This window comes from Sapajus apella, unplaced genomic scaffold, assembly GCF_009761245.1.
Source record: "Sapajus apella isolate SASKATOON/1434 unplaced genomic scaffold, GSC_monkey_1.0 scaffold69, whole genome shotgun sequence".
NCBI classification, from domain to species: Eukaryota; Metazoa; Chordata; class Mammalia; order Primates; family Cebidae; genus Sapajus; species Sapajus apella.
In genome coordinates this window covers 337,491-356,330 of record NW_022437009.1, presented here as the reverse complement: position 1 = coordinate 356,330, position 18,840 = coordinate 337,491, and the positions used below count along the sequence as shown (strand labels likewise).

Below are 18,840 nucleotides of genomic sequence, written 5' to 3'. Positions count from 1 at the left end.
ATTGTATCTTTTTAAGAAAACCTTGAGCCCCAACTCTCATTTAGAGGCACCTGCTCACTCGCCTCCAAAACCAAATCCGCCTCACCTCTATTCTTCTTTTCACATCGTCTACAGGTGGTTCCAGAAATCAAAGCGGCCATGCTGCTCCCTCCATGCAGCCTGTAGTGAATTCAAGTGGTGTAGGATAATTCAAACCGGAGCCTCTCGACTGTAAATAGCTGCTCAGCCCCAAGCACCAAATCTGATTTAGAGACAATGAAAACCATCTGCACGTGCCCCCTGCTGGTGGTACTGTCCTAGAGACTTGCCCTCACTCACGTATGTATTTTGTTTGGTCAATGGTCCAGAAAGTCACAGTCAGAGTCACAGTCGCCAACACTATTCCCTGTGCCCTTTCACCTGAGCAGGTTCACTTATTTATGCTACCTGCCAGGTGCCTGTAGGCGTGTGGCATTTGCATTTTTCTTCTATGGCTTCCTAGTGCCTCATGGTGGGAACGTGGAGCCCGACTTCTTGCCTCTCAAACTATTCATGTGCCTGCCTCACAGGGCCAACCACTTCTCTAGTCTTGAGTCCCTCATGTCACTTTTTTAACCTGCCCTCAGATAGGACACTGGAGCCATAGATGTGAACCTCATCCTTTAAAGCATGCAAGAAGACAGCTGAAGTCCCAGGGCCAGTCACTGCCAGCAATGTCTTCTGGGGGGGTTGAAGTGATGACTCAGCAAGTAGATCTGAGGTTGTTACTGTTCTGAGGAAACCGATGAAAATCTTTAACGAGGCTTACATAGCTCGGCGTAGTCTTCAGCCTCAGCTCTGCTTATACTTCCCCTTCCCTTTTGAGCTTAGTTTGTGCCAGCCTTGTTCCAGAAGAAGAAAGGGAGGGAACTAGTTCTGCTGCTCCTATGCTACACAGCAGCTCAGGTAATGAATGCCGACTGTGATAGGCCATCTTTAAGTTCGTCCCCAGTGATCCCTGGTCATCAAACCTTTGTATAATTCCCTCTCAAGTCTGGGATGGATCTAGTATTCATTTCTAATGACTACAGTAAGGCAGTAGGGATGGGATGTCACTTCTGAGATCAGCTTATTTTTTTAAGAAGCAAAAACAACTGTGGTGCATCCATCTTGAATATGCATGCTCTCTTTTAGATCAGTCGTGCTGGGGGAACGAAGCTACCGTGTTAAAGCAGACCTATAGTTTGGACAGGAACTAAAGCCTGCTGAATTCTATGTGCCTGAGACTGGAAGCGGATCCTTCAGCCCATGTGGAATCTTGAGATGGCAGCAGCCCCAGCTGAGTGCTTGACTGCAACCTCATGAGAGAACTTGAGGCAGTTCTACCTAGCTAAGCTGCTCCCAGATTTCTGATCCTCCAAAACTGTGAGTTCTAAATACTTATAGTTTTCAGCCACTGGGGTGATTTGGTATGCAGTAATAGTAATAGACCAACACACAGACTTCTGAACCTTTCCTCAATCCAAGGCCATTCTGCAGAGTTAGAAACCTAGCCCTCCCATTCACAAAGAAGCTATTATTCTCTCTATAGTAAAGAAAGACAAAGAAGTCAGAGCAGTTTTTTAAGGCTGCACATTAGGAAACTAGATGCATGGTGAAAATTTGGGAGCGATAAGTAGGACCTTTCCCAGTCTATAGAATATACCACCAAAGCATTCTTACTCAAGAATGTGCTTTCAATTACTACCAAACACACTTTTTTTTCTTTTTGAAGATATGTGCAAACAATGAAAATCTTTCTTGCTGAAATGCAATACAGCTGCACATTTTGGTTGAAATGTTTATTTGGAGATTTCGAAGTCAAGGTTTATATAGCCAAAAGATGTTATAGATTAGACTATCATGGAGACAAAAAGGATGCTAAAATTTGATATTGTTTGTTTGTACACTAGGGTCACTGTCCATGTTAAGATTTCCTTCACTGCATCTGCTTTCCCCGAGCTAGTGTTGCAGGGTTAGATATGAGTGTGAATGAGTGTGCATACAGTGGACAGAATCTCCTCATTCTGTAAATGCATGTGCCCATTATTCCGGGCAGTGAGCCCAGCTTGCTTTAAGTCTTTGTTATTTGAATAGCGTCCCAGATTCTCTTTTGAAATGTGCAGTTCACCTATTTTTATTAACCTTAATATGGAGCTCTCTGATGCTTTTTTAATAGATTCTTGTCGTGCCCAGGTATACTTCCTTTCGTTTTAAACAGGTCATATATTTCTCTGTGCTGACCTAAGGTGGTGTGCCATATAAATTAGAAAGCAAATTCTCACAAGGTCAAATTTTAATCATGCAGCTTATGATTTTTAAACAGATGACATTTTCATACTTGTTATGCTAACTTGGAGACCATACCATTTTTGTTCAAGTCCTATGAAAGGCTTTTGTTTTATAGTCTTCATTTGTTTTGTTTTGGTTTACTTTTTAAACAAAAAGAAAATCTAGGAAAAAAATTTTAAAACATATAAGATGCAGAAAAATAATTACTCTAATATACACTGAAACAGAAAATCAACACCTACCAATTAAACACAACCTCTACCATTTCTTAACTGTGTGATCTTGTCAAAGTTCTTAACCTCTGCATAAAACTGGGGATCATGATAGCATCTTTCTCACAGACTTATGGTAACAATTAAATACTATTATGCTTATAAAATGTTTAAGATAGGGCCTAGCATTTGTCATTTACTTGATAAATATTAATCACGTAAGTATATATGTAGTTATGGTGATAAGATAGCAGTGCTGCCACGAGATGTCAGGTTTCATAATAGAAAATCTTTAGAGTTCTGTTGGGAACTGCTGTAAGACCTAGTATGAATCACCTATACCTACGAGGCTGCAGCAAATAAAACTAAAAGAACAGACAATTTCATAAATAAGCTGAAGAATCCTAGGGCAACAGTCCCCAACCTTTTTGGTACCAGGAACCAATTTCAAGGAAGACAACTTTTCCATGGACAGGGTGGGAGATGGCTTTGGAATGATCATCAGGTATTAGATTCTCATAAGGTGCAGGCAGCCTAGATCCCTCATATGCTCATTTCACAATAGGATTCGCATTCCTATGAGAATCTAATGCTGCTGCTGATCTGCAGATCGGCGGGAGGTGGAGCTCAGGGGTAATGTTCCTCTCTGGCCTGCCACTCACCTCCTGCTGTGCAGCCCGGGTCCTAACAGGCCGTGGGCCGGTATCAGTCCATGGTCTGGGGGCTGGGGACCCCTGGCCTTGAGGAATACCACCACCATATCTGCTACCCTCCACACCGTGGGCACTACCCATTTGGTCACCATATGCAACCCTGTGTGAAGATATTTTTAATATTATCCAGGGTTCTTTTCATTTGAGTGACCTCTAACTCTGTCCCACCATCTAACTCCCACCCTCATAATGAGTGGGGAGAAAATCTCCGCTAGGGTGAAACAAAGAACCCCAAACAGAGGCTTCAAACACAGCTTAATAGAAAGACCCAACAACGAAGAGATCTCTCTTTACCCCTCAGTGATCTTATTTGTTGGTTTTGTTTTCAGGATCTGCAGGGTACCAAGTTATGTGCTAGAAGGCCCAGGCCTTCTCTTCTTACCAGCCCCACTGCTACCACCGTGAGGTAAATCACTGTGGTCTCCTGTTGGTGCTATTTACTGGAACAGCCCGCAAAGCAGCTCCCTTCCTTCCACTCTTGGCCTCCTAAGGTCAGTTCTCCAATAGCAAAGTGACTTTTTAACATTTTTCCGATCATATGATGTTCCTGCTTTAAACCTTCATTGGCTTCCCAATGTCCTTAGAATAACATCCACTTCTTACCATGGCCTATGAGGTCTCAGGTGACCTGGCTCAGGTTCACCTCTGCCCCTCATCTTACTTATTATGCTCCAGCTGCACTGTTCATTTTGTTCCTCAAATAGCTTATTTCTACCTGAAGGGCTTTGCAGTTCTTTCACTTCCTGCTTCAATGCCTCTCTAACAAAGTTTATTTTTTAATAAACTTTATTAATATCAGAAATCACTTTATATGTATATGTATTTATTTGTTTTCTGTCTATATCCTCACCAGGCCTACTACAACTTCATTAAACTTAAACTGGTGAGAGTAGAGCCTTTATCCAATAATCTTGTTCCTCATTTTATTCTAGCACCTAGTATTGTGCCTGACACTCCATATATACCTTTTGGAAAGATCAGTGGACAGACTCCAGCTATGCTGTTTTTTAAAAATAGGATTTAGTGGAAGAGAAGACCTACAGAATCAAAGGAACAGTTGAAGACTCAAAAGGACAGGCTCAAAAGGGGCAGGAATAGGGGAAGCAATAAAGTTCTAGGTAGCAAGAAGGGGCCGATTGGTTCTGGCCACTTTTTTCTGCTCTTATGTTGCTGCACTGATAATGCAAGGCTCATAAAATCAGACCATCCTCGTGTGGGTCTCAAGATCATCATTTAGCTCAGGCTACCTTAACCAAACTTCCCACCAACACTATAAACCATAGCAAAAAAGGCAATTCTCCCCACTCTCCCCCCAAAAAAGTAGGGTTGTTGTCCAAAGAAGGGAGGAATGGATAAACCCACAGCCAAAAAACCAAACCAAGTCTGCAGTAATGTCTGACTTGATAGTTTGTCATCATCTAGAAGACAACTTCTTTCTTTCTTTTTTTTTTTTTTTTTTGATGGAGTTTCACTCTTGTTGCCTAGGCTGGAGTGCAATGGTGCAATCTCGGCTCACTGCAACCTTCACCTCCCGGGTTCAAGTGATTCTCCTGCCTCACCCTCCCAAGTAGCTGGGATTACAGGTGCCCACCACCACGCTCAGCTAATTTTTTGTATTTTTAGTGGAGATGAGGTTTCACCATTTTGGCCAGGCTAGTCTTGAACTCCTGACCTCAGGTGATACACCCACCCTGGCCTCCCAAAGTGCTGGGATTACAAGCGTGAGCAACTGCACCTGGCTGACATCTACTTTCTTGCAGCAATCCCTGATGTTTGTTTAAGAGCTATAAACAGATTTCAATATTAAGTCAAAAGAAGAAAAATACATCTGTTCTAAATTATACAATACACTAAAAGTATATGTTTAAAATGTCTTCTCTGTCCTGTGATTCAGAAGAAATTAGAGGTCAGGAGACAGTTCTATAGGACATGTCCTTTTGGATATCCCAAACTAAATTAATTCTCTCATGTCCCCGACACCTGCTTCTCGCACCATATTATCTGTCTCAGTTAATGAAATTACTATTCACTCTCTGGCCTAGGAATTTGTTCAGAGAGAGTTTACTTGTTTTGAGTAATAAACTGGAGAGTAATACTTGTTTCCACCATCTCCCTCATTTCCCACACTCAATTGATCAAAAAATCCTATCAATTCTAACTCAAATTCTCCAACCTGTCTCTTCTTCACCATTCCCAATACGAGTGCCTGTGTTTGGCTCTGGACCACTCACAATGGTTTCTCTGTGACCCCGTCTCTTCCCTCAGTTTACTTGAGCCCATCTCCTACATGGTTGCTACACTCATGACTCTAAAACAACGTCTGTATCTGCCAGACTCTTCTTTAAAACCTGTAACTCCACACTATCAAAAATAAAAGCCAGCCACCTCTGTGTCATAGTTGCAATGACAGAACACAGACGTTTCTCAGAATGGTTTACAAATGCAACGCTTTCTTGAATACACAGGTTATTTAACCCTGCTGTACCTGAGAAAAGCTATAGTGCCTTTAAAGTACAGTGATGCTAAGACCACAATCAAAAAAAGTCTAATTTAATTGGTCTGGAGTGAAGCTTTTACATCAGCTTTTTAAAGACCTCCTCCAGATAATTCTAATATGTAGTTGGGGTTGAACACTACTAATTTATAATATGTCTAGAAAGACACTTCTACTTCCAGACAGCATGCAGTAATAGGGTTTGTATTCATTCCCCTTCACCCCTGACATAAATCACTAAAAAATATGACAAAGTATATAAAATAATGATTTTCAGGCACCAGATATCAGACAACATAGGAAAGTTACCCAAGGGAAGAGAGAAAAAAGCAAAGTAAGCCATACAACTGTCCTACTTAACCGCCTAGGAGCTCACAGGTGGTAACAGTAGAGAGGAAATCCAGGCAGAGCCTGGTGGTCTCCCTGAGTTGAAGAGATCATGCTGGGATTTGAGAAGGCCAAGGCAGCCAGAGGTCATGGGGAAGACTACCAGAAAGGAGAGAAAATTCCGGAGATCTGTGGAAGGTCTCCCTGAATATTCAACTGAGTACTGATCAGTACATTTGTATCAGGAAACTATCAAAGTTGGGGTAAGAATCACACAAGGGAATCAGATTGGACAATCCTCTTGGCTCACACAAGGCTGGAAATAGTTTGTTTCATCATCTACTAAATTGGGAAAAGCCTCATACATAACAGGATATTGGGTAGAGTATTAAGAAGAGTAACACCTAAGTAATGAGGAAAATTAATCATCTTTAAAAAGCTGCTTGGATTCCCCATAACGAAGCTTAAAAACTAACTTAACTGTGACCTAGAATAAAGCTCAATAATATTTACAGGAGTACAAAACTATCTAACACTGAATATGTAAAATGTTCAGTGTGTGGCATCAAATCAAAAATATTACCAGGTGTGCAAAGAAGCAGGAAACAGTACTCAAAATGAAGAGAAAAATCAATCACTAGAAACATACTCAGAACAAAACAAATGTTTGAATTGTATTATAGTATTTCAAATGTTCAAGAAAGTAGAACAAAGATTGATTAAATGAAGTTAAATATTAATACATAGGCCAGGCACAGCGGCTCACTCCTGTAATCCCAGCACTTTGGGAGTCCGAGGCAGGCAGATCACCTGAGGTCAGGAGTTCGAGATCAGCCTGGCCAACATGGTGAAACCCCGTCTGTTAAGAATACAAAAATTAGCTGGGCATGGTGGTGGGTGCCTGTAATCCCAGCTACTCAGGAGTCTGACACAGAAGAATTGCTTGTACCCAGAAGGCAGAGACTGCAGATTGCAGTGAGCCAAGATCACTCCATTTCACTCTCGTCTGGGTGATAAGACTGAAACTCCATCTCAAAAAAAAAAAAAAAAAAAAAAAAGAAAGAAAAGAAAAATTAATGCACGAAAGTTACAAACTTCTAGAGATGAAAAAGACAGTATCTGAGATGAAGAATACACTGGATGGAATTAACAACAGATTAGACAATGTAGGGAAAAAAGTTAGTGAACTTAAAGACATAGCAATAAAAATGATCCAAAAATAAAACACGAAGAGAAGGAAGACAAAAAGTGAACACAGCATCAGTGATCAATGGGAACAATTTAAATGATCTAACATACATATATATGTAATTGAAGTCCCCAAAGTAAAGGACTTATAAGGGGCAACACACATTTTTGAAAAGATAATGGCTGAAAATTGTCCAACTGTAATGAAAATGGTAAACACATAGATCCAGTAAGCTTAACAAACCCAAAGCACAAGAAACATGAAAATAACCACACCCAGGGACATTTTAATCAAATTACTTAAGATCGGTGATAAACAGAAAAATGTCTAAGTATTCAGGAGAAAAAACCCATTATATAGAGAGGAACATGGATAAGATGAGAGCAGAACTTGAAAATTAAACAACAGAGCAATATCTTCAAAGAACTAAAGGAAAAAAAACAGAGCAGCCACCTGGAATTCTATAACCAGCAGAGTGGGTTTCTTGTGTGTACAACCTGTGTAGTCACACAGGGCTTTGCACTCAGAAGGACTGTGCTTGGTTTAATACTCTGTTGTTGATAATTTGAAATTCTTAATAATGTTTGAATGGAGGGCTCTACATTTTCATTTTGCATTGAGCCCCAGAAAGTATGTTGTCAGTCCTGATAACCAGCAAGAATATCTTTCAAACATGAAGGTGAAATAAGGACTTTTTCACATACAAAAGCTAAAAGAATTTTCCCACCAGCAAATCTGCACAAGAATAAGAAAAATTAAAGAAATTCTTTCAGGCAGAAGGAAAGTGATACCAGATGAAAATGTAGAATTAAACAAACGAATGAAGAATCCTGGAAATGGTAACTATGTCAGTAAATATGAAACCTTAAAAATAACTTTTACATCACTAAACAGTAAGGAAATGCAAATCAAACCCACAATGACATTTCACTTTATAACCATTAGGATGGGAATTATTTTAAAAAACAAAAACAGAAAATAATAGTGTTCATGAAGATATGGGGAAACTGAAACGCTTGTACACCATTGGTGGGAATGTAAAATGGTGCAGCTGCTGTAGAGAACAGTATGGTAGTTCTAAGAAAATTAAACATAGAATTACCATATACAGCTAGTGCTCGACTTACGATCACGATTGGTTCCAACAGAACGGTCGTAACATGATTTGGTCGTAAGTTGAGTAGGCTGTATGCACGCGGAGATGGTAGTGCTGCCGGAAGCTGGTCCGCGCTGTCGTACGCCCAGCTGGGCAACGTTTGCGCTGCCAGACGCGGAGCAGTCGTGGCTAGCGATTGTGGTCGTAAAGTCGAATTGTCGTAAGTTGCATAGGTCGTAAGTCGATCAATGCCTGTATGTAGCAATCCCTCTTCTGAGTATATACCCAAAAGAATTGCAAGCAGGGACACAAACAGACATTTGTACATCCATATCTTTTGCAGCATTATTCACAGTGGCAAAAGATAGAAACAACTGAAATTTCCATCAATAGATGAATGTATTAATAAAATGTTGTATAAGCATACAATGGAATATTATTTGGTCTTTTAAAAGGTACATAATTATATGCCTGGGCAACAAAGTGAGACCCCATCTCTACAAAAAAATATCAAAAAAAAAAATTGCCCGTAATACCAGCTATTTGGGAGACAGAGGTGGGAGGATCAGTTGAACCCAGGAGGTCAAAGCTTCAGTGAGCCATGATTGTGCCACTGCACTCTAGCCTGGGTGATAGAGTAAGACTCTATCTCACATACAAAAGTATATGTAATTACAACACATGCTACAACACGGATGACCCTAAAAGAGATGATGCCAAGTGAAATAAGCTGAACACAAAAGGACAAATACATGATTCCACTTATATGAAGTAGATAGAGTAGTCAAATTCATGGAGACAGAAAGTAAAATAGTGGTTACCAGAAGGTGGGGGAGGGAGAATGAGTGGCTATTATTTAATGGATATAGTTTCAATTTGGGAAGAAGAGAAAATTCTGGAGATGGATGGTGGTATTTGTTGCATAGTAATATGAATGTACTTAATGCAACTTCTGAGCTGTGCACTTAAAATGGTTAAACTGGTAAATCTGTGAGGGAAGAAGTTTACTCAGTTCTATTTATTCATTTATGCAATGGTGGTCTCAGCATTAGGTAATAGGCATATAACCTTACATTTAAAATTCATTTTTCATTTTGAAAGGGTTGGGTCTTTGTCTCTTCTTTCTACTTTATTTATTTATTTATTCATTCACTTATTTTTAACAGTGGTGGCTCTGAGATCTACCTTACTGTTTTAAATGCTTAACTCTGACAAAATAACAGACAAATCAAAATTGTATTCCCTTACTTTAAGGTCATACTCGTATAACTAGAATTGGCTCTTTAGAATTTAGATATCATTATAATAAGCTGGAGATTTAATCAAAGATACGTGTAAGAATGTTATAGCATTAAAAAAGACACAGATGTTTTTAAAAAGACAAATTTTGGCCGAGCACGGTGGCTCACACCTATAATCCCAGCACTTTGGGAGGCCAAGGCAGGTGGATCACTTGAGGTCAGGAGTTTGAAACCAGCCTGTCCAACATGGCGAAACCCTGTCTCTACTTAAAATACAAAATTAGCTGGGCATGGTGGTGCATGCCTGTAATCCCAGCTACTTGGGAGGCTGAGGCAGGAGAATGGCTTGAACCTGGGAGGAGGGGGTTATAGTGAGTCAAGATCGTGCCACTGCACTCCAGCCTTGGCAACAAGAGCAAAACTCCATCTCAAAATAAATAATAAATAAATAAATAATAAAAATAAAAACGTTGCTGACAAAGCCAGTAGCATCATTAAAAAAATAAAAAGACAAATTTCAAGACACTTTCCAACTGAGTTTATAAGAAAGTCCTCTCGCGTATACTGCTTCTTCCCTTCAGATTAATGAAAACATTAGGATTTATAGAACACAATGAGCACTGGTGATGTGGCCCATGGTAGCTGAATTAGATTGAGCATAAAGGAAGTCTTCACATATTAGCAAAGGGGCCAACAGAAGAAGGGCCAGGAAGCCACTTGAAACTCATATCCATTAAAGGCCAAATGAAGTTTATTTAATTGCTCCCTTAGAAAGATATTATCCCATTGCTTAGCCCTCAAAGTGCTCATACTGCTGCTTTCCTTCTTTATATCACCAGTTCTGGGAGCAAACCTCCTGGAAGAATGGGATCATAGACTGTAAGCACAAGACTGTGAGTACAGCCAAGGGACTCTGATGCTCTAGTTGTTTGTGTCTAAATACTGTCAAATGTCCCTTGTGATGCACAATTGCCCTTAATGGAGAACCACTAACCAAAATAAATGAAATAATATGTCATGTTCATGCATCAGAAGACCCAATATTGTTAAGATGTCAATTCTCTATAAGTTGATCTATAGACTCAATGCGACCTCAATCAAATATCCCACTGACTTTTTGTCAACATTTACAAGTGAATTCTGAAATGTACGTGGAAATGCCAAGAACCTAGCACAATGAAAACAACTTTGATTGAGGAGAACAAAGTCGAAGAATTTGACTACATGATTTCAAGACAGGTAAAGCTACTGTAAGCAAGTCAGTATGGTATTGGTCTAAAGATAGATAAGGGAGGCTTAGGCAGGAGAATTGCTTGAACCCAGGAGGCGAAGGTTGCAGTGAGCCAAGATTGCACCACTGCACTCCAGCCTGGGCGACAGGGTTAGACTTTGTCTCAAAAAATGATGAATTAAAAAAAAAAGGTAGTTAAATAAATCAGTCAAACAAAATAGAAACCCAGATACAGACAATTACATAGATGGTCAATTGCTTTCAACGAAGGTGTTAAGACAATTAAATGGAGAAACGATAGTGCTTGTAACAAACAGTGTTAGAACAATTGTACGTCGACAAGCAAAAAAAGAACCTTGATATCCAAAAGTTAACTCAAAATGGATCACAGGCCTAAATATAAAAATGCAAAATTATAAAACTTCTAGAAAGAACAGAATATTTTTGTAATCTGGATTAGGCAATGATTTCTTAAATATGACATTAAAAGCAAAACCATGAAAGAAAAAATTGACAATGTTTGTTTACTGTCGCCAAATTTTTAAAATGTCTGGTCTTCAAAAGACAGTGTTACTAAAATGGAAAGACAATCTGCACAGTGGGAGAAAATATTTGCAAAGAACACATATAAGAAAGCTCATATTTAGAATATGAAACAAACCCAATGAACTCAACGAAACCGAACAACTCAATGGAAAATGGGCAAGATTTCAACAGATGCTTCAACCAAAAAAATGTAGATAATAATCAAGCACATGAAAAAAAAGCTCAATATCATTAATCATTAGGGATATTTAAATCAAAAAACCATAACAAGATACCATTTCACACCCACTAAAATGACTATAATATAAAAGATGTACAGTAACAAGTATTGGGAAGGCAATGGAGAAATGAGAACCTTCACACATTGCTAGTGGGAATATAAAAGGTACAGCCCCTTTGGAAAACAGTTTGGCAGTTTCTTTAAAAGCTAGTGTTATATACCCTGAGAAATGTGCCCAAGATAAATGACAGACATGTGCACAAATAATTACAGCAGCTTTATTTGTTATAGCCATAAAACTCAAAACAACCCAATGAATGGTAAATTAATAAAGTGTAGCACATTCATACAATGAAATATTACTCAGCAACAAAAAAAAAAAAATGAACTACTGGCCGGGCGCGGTGGCTCAAGCCTGTAATCCCAGCACTGTGGGAGGCCGAGGTGGGTGGATCACGAGGTCAAGAGATCGAGACCATCCTGGTCAATATGGTGAAACCCCGTCTCTACTAAAAATACAAAAAATTAGCTGGGCATGGTGGCGCATGCCTGTAATCCCAGCGACTCAGGAGGCTGGGGCAGGAGAATTGCCTGAACCCGGGAGGCGGAGGTTGCGGTGAGCCGAGATCGCGCCATTGCACTCCAGCGTGGGTAACAAGAGCGAAACTCCGTCTCAAAAAAAAAAAAAAAAAAAAAAAAAAGAACTACTGATACCCACAACAGCATAGATAAGTTTCAAAATAATTATGCTGAATGAAAGAAGCCAGAAAACAACAAAGAGTAGATACTGTTTCATTCCATTTATATGAAATTCTAGGAAATGCAAAGTAACATATAATGACAAAAGCAGAGGGGCAGGAAGAAGGAATTACAAAAGGGTAGAGGGAAACTTTTTGGGATGATGGTTAAGTTCATCATCTTGATTGTGGTGATGATTTCACAGGTATATACATAGATTGAAACTTTTCAAATTGCACACTTTAAATTTGCCCAGTTTATTGTATGTCAGTTATATCTCAATAAAGCTGTAAAACAGCAACAACAAAGAGATGACTAGACAAGCATCTTACGGTAGTGGAAGTTTCATATCAGAGACTTACTGAATCTTCTCTGAAGTCATTGTCCACTGACAGTTGTCTGCAGATTTCAGGCTATCCATCTGCATAGAATGTGTAATCTGCTGGGCTTCAAAAGCACACATTGAGGCAGATGGCCAACAGCTGACAATTCACTTAATTTATCTTTTGAAATACTTACATACTTGAAAAAGGATCGACTTTGAATTAAATCCTCACAGAAAATTTTACGACAGCATGGGATGCCCTTCAATAAGCTATCTTCCTAGCTTCATAAATTTGCTTGTGTCCTTCTGGCAAATTTGCTTCCCGCTCAACCTGGCTTTGTTATCTTGTCACGCCAGACAAAAATTCACCTCCTGTGTAAAGCCCTCTCTGATCGTCTGCCTTTTTAATTTTTTTTTTAATTTTATTTTATTTTTAGATGGAGTCTCACTCTGTCACCCAGGCTGGAGTGCAGTGGCATGATCTGGCTCACTGCAACCTCCGCCTCCCTGGTTGAAGTGACCCTCCTGTTTCAGCCTCCTGAGTAGCTGGGATTACTGGCGCCCCCCCCCACCCCCCACAACCAGCTTACTTTTTATATTTTCAGTAGAAACGTAGTTTCACCATGTTGACCAGACTGATCTCAAACTCCTGACCTCGAGTAATTAACTCACCTTGGCCTCACAAAGTGCTAGGATTAACAGGCGTGTGCCACCTCGCCACGTCTCATCTGCCTTTTAGCACCATATAGAGGTGTGAGTGACCACCTGGTTTATATTACCATCATGTAGGGGCTGTAATATGGTCCCCCAGCCTCACCTCCCTACCCCCATTATAATTTTTTCTTAAAGAAAATAAGCTTGCCACTTAGAATTTAAACTTTACAATGAAGACAAACTGATCTAGAGAATAAATGTAGACACTTGAAACAGTCACAAGGATCTCCAAACCAGACTATAACCTGACTGAGAATATTAGCATATCAGAGGCAGAAAGAAAGGGTGTACTAAGAAGGGAAGATAATCATCAGGGGACACTTACTGTCCAGGAAAGAAAGAACCCATGTGTACACCTTGATACTCTGTTTGAAGCTATCAAATTATTTTAAATTTAGAATCCACTAATTAATTCCTCTTGCTCTAGATTCAAGTTTCAAAAACAACCTTTTGGCTGTCATTTGGCTCTCAAATATGGCACATATACCAAGAGATACTTTGCTGCGATCACAAAAGAGAATCTAGTTATCGAAGATGTTAAAATTGTCATCATAAATTAATCATTTGTTATTCTGCATTTATATAGTAGTCCTGTGATTTATCAGTTTAACAAACAGACTTGGCTGGGTGCAGTGGCTCATTCCTATAGTCTCAGCCCTTCAGGAGCGGGGTGGAGTGGGGTGGGATGGGAGGATTGCTTGAAGTCAGGAGTTTGAGACCAGCCTGGGCAATATCACAAGACTCTGTATTTGCACAAAATAATTTTTTAAAAGTAGCCAGAAATGGTGCTGCACAACTGTGGTCTCAGCTACTTGGGAGGCCAAGGCAAGAGGATCCCTTAAACCCAGGAGTTGGAGGCTGCAGGGAGCTATGATTGATAGAATCGCTGCACTCCAGCCTAGGCAACACAGTGAGACTCCATCTCTAAAAAATAAAAGAAACAGACTTAACAAGTTAAAGACAAGATTTTGACATATTTTCCAAGATAATGCCACCTTATGTGGCCTGTTAGGGGAACTCAGCTTTCCTTAGAGAGAGAGAGACAGACAGACAGACACACACACACAGAGAGAGAGAGAGGTCCACAGCTCACCTTTCTGCTATAGCACTTATTCCATACTCCAGTTACTGAAGCATGTTATAGAACTATAGATTCTGAGCTATCTGAGGGTAGTTTTGTATCCAGTTTGTGCTGGCCTCCACCCTCATTGCTCAATAAATAACACTGAACTAAATTGAATTTGAATAATGTGCAGAGCTCCTTTCTTATGGTTTTCAGTTGATTGAGAGAGAATCATACCAAAGACACCACTCCCCAACTATAACCTGTGATACTCTAACACTCATTAAACCTCTAACACTATATATATATATATTGCTATATATATATATATAGCAACTAAAGTTGCTATATTTTTTAAAGTATGCTAAACTGAGGAATTGATTTTTAAATGAAGGGTGAAGTAGCACTAACCTCAGTCAATTGCCGCAACTGTTTCATTTGGGAATTGTGAAATGTTTAGAAAACATTTCAAGACTTATCATTACATCAACAAAGATGAACGTAGATGTGGTTTGTCAGATGAGTAACTATGAAGGAAACCATGAACGTTTGCTGTCTATTTTCACAATTAAACCACAATTTAGAGGATCGAATTCTAACCCTACAAACTTTTTTTAACCAACGGTAGTGAAAAAAATCATACTTTTGTGATAAGGAGTCATTATTTTAAATTCTGCAGGATAAATGCTTCTTTCCAGGTGAAAAGAATTCACCCAGTGTATGTAAGTGATTAAGGAGTCTTGGACTTATAAACACACATTCAGGTTAATTTTTTTGTTCCAAGCTTTAAATAAAATTTTGAAGTATTTTATAAAATAATTAACATCCCATAGATATACATTTTTAAAAAAGCAATTATGCCTATAAAAGTAATTTGTATTAAGTAATAAAATTTTCACCTTATAAAAAATCAAACAATGAATACTTTTTGTTTAATTATTTCTTAGGTGCAGTAATCTATTATGGGTTTCTTAGAAGACATGTAATTTATGCACTGTTTACTGAACATCGCTATGTTTTCTGACATAAAACAGTGGATAGTGTTATGAAAAAATAAAATTAAGTGTCGGTGAATACGCTAAATTTCATAGTTCCCAAATATAGCTATCCTGAACATAGAATACAGATCCAATGATTATTTAGTTTTATATTTAGTGCTCTTTTAATCCAAATTCCACTTTTATGCATAGGAAACTAACTGAGGCCTAGAGAAATAAAGTAACTTTTTATAGGCTTCAGTTAGCTCAGACCGGAACCACTATTGCCTAGTAGTTTGATTTATGAGTACTACCTTCCCATGAAATAAAAAGCTAAAAATGCTGTGATGTGGACATGTTTATTTCTAAAAAGGCTGCAGCACAGTCTATCTCTTCTCCTAAAGTCGTATGTGTGACAAATTTTATCCTACTGCTGCTGCATGAAGAAAACAGCCTGATCTGTTCGGTCTTCCAGGCCAAAGCAAAGGAAAGGATTGAATTTAGGAGCTTGTCGTGCACAGCCTCATCCAGCAATCAGGCATGACTCCAGCTCTGCAGGGAAAGAGAGGTAGCCTAGGAAGAGGGAATCGCCACCAGCCCTACCCTGCGATCTGTACCGAAGAGAAATACCCCTAAAAAGAAGAGGTGTAAGAGAAGGCAGCGCGTGCTTTCGTCTGCCGCCCTTCCCGATCCCTCATCTTCCATGATGGTCTCTGATGCTTCCATCCTGGTACAGCCTTCTGAGTCCCGTGTTCCTCTCTCCTTCGGCCCAACCTAACAGACGCAGCCTGCAATCTCACCTCCACCAACACAGCAGTGCCTACGCCTCAAGCAAGGCTCTTAGATAGAGACCGAGCTTCCCAAGCTTCAACCTCTCCAGGGGCACACCTTCAACACTGCCCCTTCCCTACCCTTCTCCAAGCAGCAGCCACTCGGCGCCAACCCTCTCCCGCGTCGGGTCTCCAGCCCCGGGCCCAGCCCTGGGCGCGGTCCTCCTGCCCAGCGCGCCGCGCGGGGCCACCCCCATCGCGGTCCTCAGCCCCCCGGGCTCCAGCCGCCGGAGCTGGCCAGGCTCTCACCTCATCCAGGGTGCGGCCGCTGCGGCTGCTTCTTCCTCCTCAGCCGCTGCTGCCCAGCTCCCGGCTGGCACCGGGCGCCGTCTTTCCCGGCTCGGGGGCTGCCGTGGGGGCGGAGGGGCTCGCGCCGCTTCCCCGGACCGGTAAGGCGCGCGGTGAGCCCGGCGGGAACGACAGCAGCAGCCAACGTCGTCGCATCGGCGGCGGCAGCAGGACCCCCTGTAGGTCCCCTTCATGGATTTCCCGGGCCTGACCACCCACGTCCTAGCTACGGTCCCTGCTTGTTTCGCTAGAGCCTTCCGGGACTGCCGGGGCGCATCCTCTGGGCCCGGCTGAGCATCCCCGTCAGTTCCCCGGGCCTCCTCCGCAGCTGCCTCTGCCACCTGCTCCGCCCAGATTCCTTTGGTCCCTCTCCCGCAGACACGCTCAGCTGCCCTTCATCCTCTGTCGTCTCCCCATTCTCTCTCCACCCACTGCCACATTCCCAGATCCCACTCCGTTTCTTCCTTTCTATCCGTTCCAATGTTACCTTCCCTCTACTTCCAACCTCAAAGAAGTTTCTCTTTTTCTTTCTGTCTCTCTCAATATTTTCCCCGATTTCATCCTCCTCCCAAGCCCCACATCAGTCATCCTTTTAAAATTTATCCAGTTTTTCCTCTATTAGTTCCCCAGAATCACTACTGCAGGTTGTCAACTAGCCCCTTTCCCTCCACTCCGTTTCTCTCTCTTTCCCAAAATATTTTCCTTTCAATTTTTCCTTTAGTTTTTCAATTGTAAAAACTTTCTCCTGAGCAGCCTAAATTTTCCTTTCAGTTGAGACTGTCCGATTACACAAAGTTCACAGCAAAGCCTATATAGCTTGGTATCCACCATAAACCAAGAAAGTGTTTTAACCATTTTTTTTAAGATTATAGGTTAAATAAATTATCCATTAAATATTCACTCTGAAAATTCATTTCTTATATCTTACATATGTCTTTGAAGAACAGAGAATAGTTTGCTTTTGCATCCAGCAAAGCAAAAGGCTTCTGCAACACTATTGCACATAGCGTAAAGCCAGCAGGGGAGGGGGATCGAGGTTTAACTTTGTACTTGGGCACTGTGGATCTCAAGATTCATAGGCAAAAGCTATTATTGTTAATTGACTCAATGTGAACAAAACTGATTTAATCCCAACTCATCCTTCCTTCCAAATCTGTTGTTCAGTTCTGTGCTTTAACCCCACCCTATCTACCCAATTGCTCAATCCCCAAACCTGGAAGTTGTCACAGACTTATTTCTCTCTCAATCATTTCATCCAGTCATTAATTCTACTTCTTTGCTATATTTTTAAATGGTCTTACCTTTCATAGTTCCAGCTGTCTCCAGAAAATGGAATTTTCAGGTATCTCATCATTCTTTCTTTTATTTTTATTTTATTTATTTATTTATTTTTGAGAGGGAGTCTCACTCTGTCACCTAGTCTGGAGTGCAGTGGCATGATCTCGGCTCACTGCAACCTCTGCCTCCTGGGTTCAAGCGATTCTCCTGCCTCAACCTCCCAAGTAGCTGGGATTACAGGTACCTGCCACCATGCCTGGCCAATTTTCACATTTTTAGTAGAGATGGGGTTTTGCCATGTTGACCAGGGTGGTCTCAAACTGTTGACCTCAGGTGACCTACCCACCTTGGACTCTCAACGTTCTGGGATTACAGGCGTGAGCCACTGCGCCTGGCCCATTCTTTAAGTCTCCTAACTTAACCTTTATCTTTACTTCTCCTTATCTTTGTCCAATCTGTCTTATATAGGCTCTTTATCTAACCACCTCTACCAGAAAATTCTTAATTATCTCTTCTTGTTTTTGTATCTTCTTCCTCTCCTTTTTCCATTAGCTTCATCTCCAGCCTACAAACATGCTTAAATTTCTTCATCCCTAAAATGAAATCCTTCCCTCTCTACCTGTCACCATATCTCTCACTTCCCTTCACATCCAATTTGTTTAAATATATTGTATTCATTTGATGTCTACACTTTCTGACTTCTCAATCATTCTTTACCTCCTAATTTTCTGCTATCAGGCTTCTAATCCTATTGCTTAACTAAAGGCATTCTCCCAGAGGTCCTGGTGAATTTCATGTCAGGCAAAGGTAGGCAATGCCAGATCAGTTGCCCCTAGCCCTAGTTTTTTCTCTCAACAAAGGAATTCAGATATATTAACAACAACGACAACAACAAACTTGTAGCATCAAGGCCAACACATCGCACTACACTAAAGGGTCCCATTCCACCAGTTAACCTATATAAACATCACCTGACCCGCTGAAGCATGCAGAACCATACACAATGTCCCTGAATGGTAGAGCTACACTCTTGGGTTCATGCGGTTTACCCAAATGCAGGCTGAAGAGG

The 18,840-nt window shown here is 40.7% G+C and overlaps 1 protein-coding gene across 3 annotated transcripts in view; it reads right to left on the bottom strand.

Moving 5' to 3' along the window:
• The window catches only part of PDE4DIP (phosphodiesterase 4D interacting protein), a 232,141-nt gene extending 215,121 nt beyond the window's left edge, over positions 1-17,020 (bottom strand). For all 3 annotated transcript variants that reach the window (XM_032249574.1, XM_032249576.1, XM_032249575.1), the window contains exon 1: positions 16,455-17,020. In XM_032249574.1, coding sequence (XP_032105465.1) covers positions 16,455-16,687 — 233 coding nt within the window. In that variant the 5' untranslated portion in view covers positions 16,688-17,020. The remainder of the gene's footprint in view (positions 1-16,454) is intronic.
• Positions 17,021-18,840: the final 1,820 nt, after the last annotated feature.